We start from the raw sequence: 11916 nt of genomic DNA, 5'->3' as shown, positions 1-11916 counted from the left end.
TCAAGTCAGGCCAAGAGAGTTTCTCTAACAGTTTGACTAAAAGTCCTGGGACTGGTATCAGTACATTAGCCTGCATTAGGCATCCCTGAATCTACCATGATCTGGAAAAGATAGTCTACAACAGGGCTTGGAGCAGGGATGGGACGGTGTCCCAAAGGAAATTTAGGGCACTGTTCCAAAAGTAAGATGAATAGATATGAACTGGAGGCAAAAATATCAGATGTCCACCTCAGCCATATTCTCAGACACCAACTTAGAGGGAGACATATACACACAGCAATGATTCAATGAGGTAAGAGACGAACATGGCACGGGGAGCTCTGAGGAGCAGGTTCCAACTCAGCCAAGGGAACCGGGGAAGCTGTGGGAGAGGAAGTGGAAATGTAGGGTGAACCTTTAGGGATGGGTAGGAGTTTGCCAAGCAGAGAAGGGACAGCTTTCTACACAGAAAGAACAGATGGAAGAAATGGCATGAGCAAAGGCCTTAGAACACTTGGTTCTGAGAGCAGTATGAAGTTCAGAAAACAATCTGGTATCACAGCAGTGTGCACAGTGAGAAGGGGTGGTGAACGGGGCCGGGTACAGGGAACCTCCCACAGCTGGGTTAAGGGCTCCTTTCTTTGTGCCCCTACAGCCTCAGCGCTGCCATTTATCACAGTCCCGATGACACCACGGTTTTTTCCACTCACCACTGAATAGGGCAAGAGGGATGCAAATGGATGATCCAAATGCAGTTTGCTTCAAAATCTCTCCATTAATAGGATTGCTGCATGAATTTTTAATCTTCCAGCTGTCCAGGAGACAATTATAAAATTATTCTCTTCTCTCTCCCTCTCTCTCTCTCTCACACACACACACTTTAAGAGAAACAATCCTCACAGACAACAGTCTAATGTGGAGTTGCCCCATGGACCACATCTGGCCCATACATTGTTTTGTTTGGTCAGCACAACGTTTTTACAAGGTTTTGAGTTAAAATGTGTTATCACTACACACCCAACTAAATGGCTAAAAGTGTAAAAGACAATATTAAGTACTGATGTGGAGCTGGAAATCTCGTGTGAGTGTAAACTGGTACATCTGCTTTGGAAACTGATCAGTAGAGCCAAACACAGGCACACGTCCTAACCCATCAATTCTACTCGTAGGTACACCCAACAGAAATGTGTATATATGTTCATCAAAAAGTAATAGGTACAAAAGTGTCATAGAAGCACTGGAAGAACTCAAATTCGTGAGTAGGTGGATCCATTGGTATATTCCATTCACAAAATGTAATACCATTCAAAGAATAGTATTATCCATAGGTATATGCAGAATTATGGATGAATCAAAAAAACAGCAGAGGATGAGTGGGGGTGAGGAGAAGGTGGTAAAATAGTTATACTATGGCAAGTTTCCTGTACCTTATGTGAAGCAGTACAATATGCTAAGTCAAAGATGTACAGTAGAGTCCCTAATACAACCACTGAAAACAGAATGCAAAGAGGTTAAGCTAAAAAAGCCAATAGAGAAATTTTTTTTACTTTTTTTATTTTTCATTTACAGTTGACATTATTAGTTTCAGGTGTACAGCATAGTGGTTAGACATTTATATAATTTATAAAGTGATCCCCCAATTAGTCTAGTACCCACCTGGCACTATAGTTATTACAATATTATAGACTATATTCCCTATGCTGTACTTTACATCCCCGTGACTATTTTGTAACTGCCAATTTGTACTTCTTAATCCCTTCACCTTTTTCACCCAGCCCCCCACCACCCCTTCCATCTGGTAACCATCAGTTTGTTCTCTGTATCTATGAGTCTGTTTCTGTTTTATTTTGTTCTTTTAGATGCCACATATAGGTGAGATCATATGGTATTTATTTGTCTTTCTCTGACTTATTTCACTTAGCATAAGGATCACTTACCCTCTAGATCCACCCATGTTCTCACAAATAGGAAGATTTCGTTCTTTTTAATGGCTGAGGCCAACAGAGGAATTTAAAAACAGATGTGGCAAATAGAAAACACCAAAATGGCAGACCTAAATCCAAACATATTAATAATTACATTAAATGTAAGTGGACAAAAAGCACAAATTAAGAGATTAGATTGTCAGGATGAATGAACAAGCAAGATCCAACTAGATGCTGTGTACAAAAGACATATTTTAAAATACACAAATAGGTTGAAAGTAGAAGGATGGGAAAAGATATACCATATAAAAAGTAAACATCAGAAAGTTGGAGTAGCTATTTTAATATCTGACAAAAAAGACTTCAAGACAAAAATTATCAGAAAAGGGGAATTTCATAAAGGGTCAATACATTAGTAAGATGGTAGCAGTGCTACATGAGAGATTTATAGCTGTAAATCTACTCTGAGTAGATTTAGCTAATTCTTAAGGGCCCTAGGATTTTCAGATGGTAAGCGAGCACTGGTTTCAACTTAAAGTCACCAGCTGTATTAGCTCCTAACAAGAGGGTCAGCCTGTCCCATGAAGCTTTGAAGCCAGGCACTGACTTCTCTGTAGCTATGCAAGTCCTACATACATAGCATCTTCTTCCAATATAAGGCTATTTCATCTACATTGAAAATCTGTTGTTTACTGTAGCCACCTTCGTTAATTATCTTAGCTCTTCTGGAGAACTTGCTGCAGCTTGTACCCCAGCACTTGCTGCTTCACACCTTGCATTTTTATGTTTTGGAGAAAGCTTCTTTCTTTAAATCTCAAGAACCAACCTCTGCTAGCTTCACACTTTTCTTCTGCAGCTTCCTCACCTCTCAGCCTTCATAGAACTGAAGCGAGTTACGGCCTTGCTCTGGATCAGGCTTTGGCTTAAGGGAATGTGGTGGCTGGTTTCGTCTTCTATCCAGACCCCTGAAACTTTCCCCATACCAGCAATACGGGTGCTTCATTTTCTCGTCATTTGTGTGTTCACTGGGGTAGCACTTTTAATTTCCTTCAGGGGTTTTCCTTTGCATTCACAACTTGGCTGTTTGGCGCAAGAGACCTAGCTTTTGGCCTATCTCTGCTTTCAACATGCCTTCCTCATTAAGTTTAATCTAGTGTTTGATTTAAAGTGAGAGACATGCAACTCTTCCACTTGAACACTTACAGGCCATTGTAGGGTTACTAACTGGCCTAATTTCAATATTGTTGTGTCTCAGAAAATAGGGAGGCCCAAGAAGAGGGACAGAGAACAAGCAACTGGCCATTTCCCCATATGGGGAAATGGCCAGTTGGTGGAGCAGTCAACACACACATTTATTAAGGTCACCATCTTATATGAGCATGGTTTGTGGTGCCCCAAAACAATTACAATAGTAATATCAAAGATCATTAGTCACAGATCACGGTAACAGATACCATAATGAAAAGTTTCAAATATTGCAAAGAACTACCAAAATGTGGCAGACAAAAAGTGAATAAATGTTGGAAAAATGGTGCTGACAGACTTGATCAATGCAGGGTTGCCACAAACTTTCAATTTGTAAAAATACAGTATCTGTGAAGCGCAATAAAATGATGTAAGCCAGTAAAAAGCTACAGTAATCAAAACTGTGGTAATGGCGTAGGACAGATATACAGACCAATGGAATAGGACAGACAACCCAGAAATAAACCCTTACATATATGGTCAATTGATTTTCGACAAGGGTGCCAAGACAATTCAATGGAGAAGGAACGGTCTTTTCAACAAATGTTGCTGAAAACTAGATATCCACATGCAAAAGAATAAAGTTGGACCCTTACCTTACATCAGATACAAAATTAACTCAAAATGGATCAGAGAGCTAAATTTAAAGAGCTAAAATTATAAAACTCTTATAATAAAACAGGAGAAAAATCTCCATGACATTGTATTTGGCAATGATTTCTTGGATATGACACCAAAAGCACAGGCAAAAAATGAAAAAGATAATTGGACTTGATTAAAATTTAAAACTTTTGTGCATTTCAAAGGACACTGTTAAGACAGTGAAAAGACAACCCACAAAATGGGAGGAAATACTTATAAATCCATATATATGTAAATATATAAAGAACTATAACCCAACAACAAAATAAACAACCCAACTTAAAAATGGGCGAAGAACTTTGAATAGACATTTCTCCAAAGATATACACATGGTCAATAAGCAAGATGTTCAACATCATTAGTCATTAGAAAATACAAAAATGAAAACCACAATGAGCTAGATTACCACTACATACCCATTGGGATGGCTATTATAAAAAATAAAATCAAACATAAAAAGTGTTGGTGAGGATGTAGAGAAATTGGAACCCTCATACACTGCTGGTGTGGATGTAAAATGGTGCAGCTGCTGTGAAAAGCAGTTTGGCATGTCTTCAAAAGTTAAACACAGAATTATCATGATTCAGCAATTCCACTTCCAGGTATATACTAAGAATTGAAAACAGTAACTCAACCAGATATTTGTACACCAATGTTCATAGCAGTATTACTTAAAATAGCCAAAAGGTGGAAACAACCTGTGTCCATCAAGAGATGAGTAAACAAAATTTGGTATATGCATACAATGAATATTGTTCAGCCATAAAAAGGAATGAAATTCTGATACATGGTATAACATGGATGAACACTAAAAACCTTATGCTAAGGAAAAGAAGCCTTTAAACCCAGTTTAGGAAGAAGCAGCTCTTGTAGGAGGCACTCTCCCTAGATTACAGTCCACTAAATGATGTTTTGAAAGGGAAAATGTAGAGTACATGAAAGGCCTAAAGCATAAGGCAGGCAGGTCATTCATCAACTCACTTACCAGGATTTCATACTGCCCCAATATTACCCCTGTGGATACCTGCACCATAGTCTGGCCTATGGCCTCCATTTCTACAATAAGGGGGACAGCTATGGTTTGTCCCCAAGGCAGAGGTTGGCCCTTTTTTCTGTAAAGGGCCAGATAGTAAATATTTTTAGCTTTGGGGGCTATAAAGTCTGTCACAACTATTCAACTCTGACTTATGGCTGAGTTCCAATAAAACTTAATTTAAAAACCAGGTAGAGGCTGGATTTGGTGGGAGGGTAGTAGGTTGCCTTCCCTGTCCCCAGGCAAAGGTGCGGTTAGGTGAGAGGAGGAAAAAGCTTACTTTTCTTAATACAGCGTATTTTTGCCTCCACCAGTGATCCTGTTTTTCAAGTTGTAGCCACTCCCTCACCCTTAACAGTTGAAAAGAGTCTTCTGACTCCCCAGAGGTTTCTCATTTTTGCTGATGTTTTGTTTTTTTTCTGAATTCTATGTTCTCCTTTATAGTTCTAGGGAGGAAGAAACACATGCTAATTTACCACCTTGGCAGGAATGGGAAACCAAATCAGTAATGGTTTTCTTTTGTGTTTTATTTATATATATTTTGGCAGCAAAATTGTGTTTATTAAAAAAAAAATCTGGTCTATGAATACACTTTGCTGCTTCAGTTGAAGAACCCCAAGCCAAATAAAAATACCAATTTTAAAAGCTGCATACATAAAAAGATTCAAATACTGCAATGTAGGAAGACAATCACCCTCATATCAGAAATCACAACTTCTTTCAAATAAAGAATATGACCCATCTGCCATATTGAATTGATATTTATTTCAGGACATGCCATGTCAAAATAAAACAAAGAGTCATCCCTTGCCTTTAACAATAATATTGTATTATAAAAGCACTTTACAACTCCATCTCATCTTTGAGTTACTGGTATGTGGACTAATGATTATCTGAAAGCATTTCTCTATTCAGACCCATAATCCAAGTGCTCTCTGAATATTACAAGGTGACAATAAGTGGGGCATGGGGAGGAAGAGGAAAGAGAGGGAATAAGGTTCTCCCAGTTAAAGGTTTTGTTGCAGTGAGGGGATAAGGAAGTATGAAGATATTTTTGTCTTTTCATCTTTATACTGTGTTAAGTAATGCTTACAACATAAATTCAGCAGGCTTTTCCTGAGCTGTAACTCAGAAATTTTCTTCCTGCAAACAATGTATTTACAAATATGTTTATTAACTTACACAGCAATCTCACAATAACTAGTAAAGATTAAAATGGTGCACTCTTAGTATATTTGTTTGCAGTGTTTTAAGGGAAATACATATTGCCATGGTGATGAAGCTCTAAATAGATCGAACAAAACATCTAAAAATTGAAAGTGGTTTAAAAAAGGCAAAGAAATAAATATCACTAGAGATTACTTGTAGCTTAAATATAAAACTAAATCACTAATTAATCAACTATACAGATCTAATAAAAAGCAAAACCATCCTGAAAGACCCAACGTTAAAAAAAAAGCTAAAAAATAAGGCATAAATCTGCATAAGATTGAGTTTTATTTCCATTCTCTCTTTTCCCTTTTCTATGTATGCTTTTTTTCAGATCTGCCTCTAAGAAAACGTGCCATTTTCAATTAGACCTCAAATGTCCTGAGCAAAGTATTTGCTATTCTGTTGAGGATTCTTTTGTTGGTAAGCTTTAGATATCATTATTTCTACTCATTACAGCAGTTTTGATCAAGGTACCAAATTTAAATTCTTCCACTGGTTCTTCTTAAAGGAATTTGATTTCTACAGTGCCTTGCCTGCATTTTTTTTTTTTAAAGAAAAAAAACCCAAGAGAAATCTATTGCTGAAAAAAGTTTCTTTTAAACAAATAAAATAGCTCTATTTTGACAATTTTAAAATCTTGGGAGAAATAGTTCATTGGAAGGATTAAATATTAAAAACCTGTTCTGAAGCACTTTTACTTTTTCAGAGTCTAACACATGAAAGCATTGTTTGCTTTGGTCAGAAACACATTTTGTATTTGTTTACTTGTAAGTACTATGTTCATTAGGACTCATTTTAAAGATGCACCAGAATACTTTTCTCATTCAAGCACTGACTACCATGATAGCTAGTTCTGACCTCAAAGAAGGTCTAAGTAATTTACATCAGTGCTCAAGAATAATTTCGGATATCTTGACCCAAGGCCTAGAGCAAGTGGTATCACTAAAATTGAAGGATAATTCCAATGGGCTTGGTTTGACTGCTGCTTTGCCACCTCGTGTTCGTTTTGAGGGAGGAAGAATAATAGGGAATGGAATAAGGGAGAGGTGAAAAAAGCAGGGAGAGATCAAGTAGGCAGGCAAGTGCTGCTGTGAACAAATTGTTCCTTAACCAAGCCACATACTACTGAGAGTTCCATCATTTTGAAGTGCATTACCGGAACATTAAAAAGGAAAACAAAGTTAAGAAAATGTATCTAATTTTTAAAGTTATCACTGGAATATGTTGGAATTGTTTGGCTTTTTGTAAAATATAAATAATGAAGACACTGACTTTTTTGTGCTTGTGAAGCTAATAGACCATCTCCACGAGACAGGCAGCGATGATGAATTGCAATACGTTATTACTGAAGGGAAAAGGTTCAAGCCAATATTCACACTGCAGTCAATGAAAGAGTAAAGGGGGCCAAAGCAGTGAGCGGCTAGAGGGAAGTGAAGATGCCGTGGGTGTGGGGGATTAGCAGGAACAGCCTCCTTCATTGACTGGTTGCTCCTGTGGCTTTTCCAGTTTTATGTCAATCACTGAAACAAAAGTTAAGGAGCTATAAACGGGCAAGTACAATTCCAATTCTGCTGAACACTGACATCTCTGACGAGCCCCTTCCATTCCTATCTGGCTTCAGAGCCTACACAGCCACTATTTTCTATATACCAGCTAGCTCACCATACAAGGTACTCAAATGGAATAAACTTGTTTATATCTACTCTATGCAACAAGGGTCAAAATAAGGTTAACTTCTATTCATGAGAATCTCTCCTAAGGAAATTATTCTATAGGAGCAAGAAACCATATAAAGATGATGTTCCTTATGGAATTATCTATAATAAAATTTGAAAATAGCCCACAAGAGAGTTCCAACAACAGGGAGAGAATTTAATAAGTGGTGGGACTTAACTCTGTAGAACACACGATGCTATTAAACGTAATAAAGGCTTAGAAAACATAAAACATTTAGAAGTGGGAAGAGCTGGACAGAAAGTACTATGCATTCTATGGCTTAATAAAAATGTCTGCATATGGAAAAACACTAGAACATAAATATGAAACAACGAAAACATCAAAATTCAAAATCTTTTGAAATAACTAATATAAGGCATGCTTCATCGTGTTCTGTTTCTGAAAGCAGAGGCTATGACAAAGCCCCAGACTGAGTTATTTCCTGCCAGTGTCAAGTAGAAAGCTTGAATGTTAGAAAAGGCAGGGGAAGAAAACATGACACATACTACGTATAGGAAAACTGTACAGAGCCAATGGAACTCAAAATTAAGAAGCAGAAGGCTGGGATTCTACGAGTTTCCTGCTCACAAAAAAATCAAGCAAGCAAACACACGCAAACCCTCTCACTGATTAACTGTAGTGAGCAGCCGGGTGCACTGGGATAACCAGAGCTCATTCGCTATAGAAAACCTCAGCGCTTCTATGCTCCTCAGCCATCAATTCCTGGCTGTAAAAAGCAATGGCATAATATTCCTCAGCCAACCAAGTGGGGCTCTAAAGACTAGTGATAACAATAACATTTTCTGATGAAACAGAAAGGATACTGTCTTCTCTGCTTCTGTCCTGTGTGCTTTCCATTCCAGGCAAAGCTGCAGCAACACGTCGGAAGAGCTGTGGAAAAGAGACAAATACAGTAATTGGGAAGGAAAATTTAGCAAATGGTATCAAGTAAAGGTGGATGACCACTGAATGTTGTATTCAATGATATGGCTTCTAGGTTTTTCTTCGCTTAGACCTTAGCATACTGAAAGTATCTTAAAATGTCTATTTATTCTGTAAATGAATACTGTATGAAAAGCAGTATGCCAAATACAAAGAGATATAAAGATGATCCTTGTTCTCCAACTGGTGAGAACAGACATGAACAAACAGCTAAGAAATAAGCAGCGAAAATGTCACTTGAGTCATAAAAACAAAGTACTACAGGAACTCAGAGTAAGAGCAGATTGTTTATTTAGTAAAACTGCATAGTTGCATTCCTATCTTTCATAAAGGGTTAGGTTCTAAAGTCAGCGTATATAGAGTGCAAGTCAGTCTAAGTCAAAATTACCCTTGAAAATTCTTTAAGAAAGCACTATGTTAGAGACCACCATACCACCTCTTAAGACTAACACAGCTGGCTTTTCCTCCACCATTGGAAAGACCACCAGTAGAAGTGGTTGGCTTGTGCCTGAGGTGTGACGTTATGAAAAGTATCTGCAAAAGGAGAATAACACTCAAGCCTGGTGAGATGTTCACTTTTGAGGTATGTGAGAACAAAAAGGACGAATATAACAGGATATAGTTGTTTTTTGTTTTTTAATTCAAGGAGATTATAGTCTGACAAAGGAGACAAACTCAAACAATTCCTTATGTTACAATGTGATGAATGCTATAAACCAAAGGAGTACCGAATGATATGAGACTACAGATTAAAGAAAGCCCTCGTCAGGAGGCTGGGCAAAATCTTTAGATAGTACCATTTGAGTTGGGATTTAAAAGGCATTTTAAATTTTCACTTGGCTGAAAAACATACTGTGCAAAGTGCTCCGAGTTTAAGGGCTCCATAAATGTTGCTGAATTAAAATGAAGAGAACAGAAAGAACAGAAGGCCAGAGATGAAAGACTGAGATTATAAGTAATCTATTTAGAGAAAGACTTACAGAAAAAGAAATTTTTTTCTGTAGGCAATTACCTGATGGGATAAGATCAGGAAAACCTGAGAAAAGGTATAACTGACTTGGTTCTATATAGTTCAGTAGCACTTTAGAGATGTACCAAAGTTAGGCATTAGCCACCAAAATAAGGTATTAAGAGTTAAAATTGCAGAATGCTTATCTTAACATCTTCTGATATTCCAGAAACTGTACATGATCAAAGATCATATAGTTGTGTAAATTACCATTTTTTTCCTATTGCTAAAGTTTCCAATGGCATGCTAAACATTAGATTTGCAAAATAAGCACTGAACTCCAACCACACAAGGTGTATTGTCCAGAGTCAGAAACTGGACAACGGTTATTAGATTTGATTTAGATTTCACTTAGCAAAATTTGAATTGTTCCATACAGCTAATATATCAAGCAGTATTAAAAATTATGTTGGCTTTTTTTCCCCAAACATTGGGGTGATTTGTAGTGCAACTATAAGAAAAAAGACAAACATTCTTCCATTTCTAGCCACTTAAATAATTAAGTTTTTTAATGATACCCTATTTGATCAGTTCTTAAGCTCCTTTATAAAAACTAATTCAAGGAATAGACAACCGCTAAAAAATAATGTGATGTATTTCTTAGCTGATACTTAAAATCACTCAGTAATTTCTCCACATGACAGAAATATAGTCTGTATGATTAATCACTGACAGTTAAAAGGGGAAGATTTTAACCAATTATTTAAATGTGCTTATTAACATAAAATTTTAATTCTTTTCTAGTTTCATTCTTTCATTTGGGGGGGGGTATTGGATTATTTCCTTCCTTAACTAAATTATATGAGCTGACAAAGCATGAGTCTCTAAATATTGAAATAAAATTCTAATATACTATGGCACTCTGTGGCATTCTATAAAAATGAAAAGTAATGGTATTTGTGAGTTAAGAAGGAAAATGCAAAAAAAATTAAAAGGCAGCTCTATTTCAAAATTTGAAAACAGTAATTTTGGTCAAATTTATATTTAAAAGATAATCAAATCAAGTCCCCCAAAATCAGGAACGTTAGCAAAATCCCATGTTCAGACCTAGCACCTAAATAAGGAGAAATAATAACGCAGCACATGAGTTTTGAATGTAGGATGAGATTATTTTACTCAGATAAAAGAAGTCTTTTCATTATCACTACCTAGCTATATCGGTCTATATATACAGGTCAGGCGTTTGGAAAAAATAATGTGCCTAGTGATGAAAATGTTTTAACACATTTTTTGTGGGAAACGAGTCAACTCGTCATACCGCCTCTAGCTGGAACCGGCAAAAATTTTGCAAAGTAAATAAATAGAGACCTCTTTTTAAACTAAAACACTGAAAGTTTCATAGAAAAATATCAAATAGATCGAAAGATATGAATATTTTACGGAAAGTCTAATTTTGGCGAGAAAAATGTCGAAAAAGCCCCGCGTTACGACGCGATTTGGCGGGAAAATGCCCGCTTACAGTGTTAAAATCAAATTGTGGTGATGGTTACACAATGCTGTAAATTCACTAAAAATAACTGAATTGTATGCTTAAGACAAGTGAATTCTGTGGTATAAAAACTATACTTGAATAAAGCTGTTAAAAAATAATGTTTATAAAATAGCAAACAAATGACATACCCCATCTTCTCAACATCCTAGGAATTATCTAAACTTGGAAGGAATCAAATGTCATAAAGTTACTAGCTATCACTAGTGCCTACTGTATGCTGATGATTTTAGAGCTTCCAAACCTATGAGACTACTCAGGGTCAGGCCTAGGGGCCCACAGCAATCCCTTCTTTAGACATTAACTCAGACCAAAGTATGTCCCATAGAAGGCCATACTGTGACATATTAGAAACCTGCTCACTTTATTATCAAAGTGTCTATAACAGAGAAAGCTACATGAAGCTACCCACTGCTTTGTCCTAGAAAAGTGACATTTGATAACATTGTGGTAACTTCTATTACTCAAATTCTTTAATTGTCTGTGGCTCCTATGGGTTCACTTACTAAATTCCACTCACATTGGTAGGTTCTGAAAATAAATAATTTTGATGGGAGAGATAATTTCAATATAATGTGGCAAGTTCTATGACAGTGGTTTCACAGGGTCAGGGGTCTGTAAAAACACAGAAGAGTCATTTAAAAAACACAGGGGTCAGTAAAAATACTAAGTGAAACAGCCTAAAGATATGGCAGAGAATTTCATAGAAAATGTCTCTGACGAG

The 11916-nt window shown here is 36.8% G+C and overlaps 1 protein-coding gene across 2 annotated transcripts in view; it reads right to left on the bottom strand.

The window, feature by feature from the left end:
• Nucleotides 1-5569: 5569 nt before the first annotated feature.
• Nucleotides 5570-11916, bottom strand: part of RAB6A (RAB6A, member RAS oncogene family) — a 49436-nt gene continuing 43089 nt past the window's right edge. For both annotated transcript variants that reach the window (XM_019744396.3, XM_019744397.3), the window contains exons 7-8: nucleotides 8577-8643; nucleotides 5570-7556 (exon numbers count right to left, since the gene is read on the bottom strand). In XM_019744396.3, coding sequence (XP_019599955.1) covers nucleotides 7492-7556; nucleotides 8577-8643 — 132 coding nt within the window. In that variant the 3' untranslated portion in view covers nucleotides 5570-7491. The remainder of the gene's footprint in view (nucleotides 7557-8576; nucleotides 8644-11916) is intronic.

The sequence above is a fragment of the Rhinolophus sinicus genome, chromosome 14 (genome assembly GCF_057876585.1).
Source record: "Rhinolophus sinicus isolate RSI-liver-muscle chromosome 14, RSI-T2T, whole genome shotgun sequence".
Classification (NCBI taxonomy): Eukaryota; Metazoa; Chordata; class Mammalia; order Chiroptera; family Rhinolophidae; genus Rhinolophus; species Rhinolophus sinicus.
Note: the sequence above shows the minus strand (reverse complement) of the source record. Positions and strands in the feature narration are given on the sequence as shown.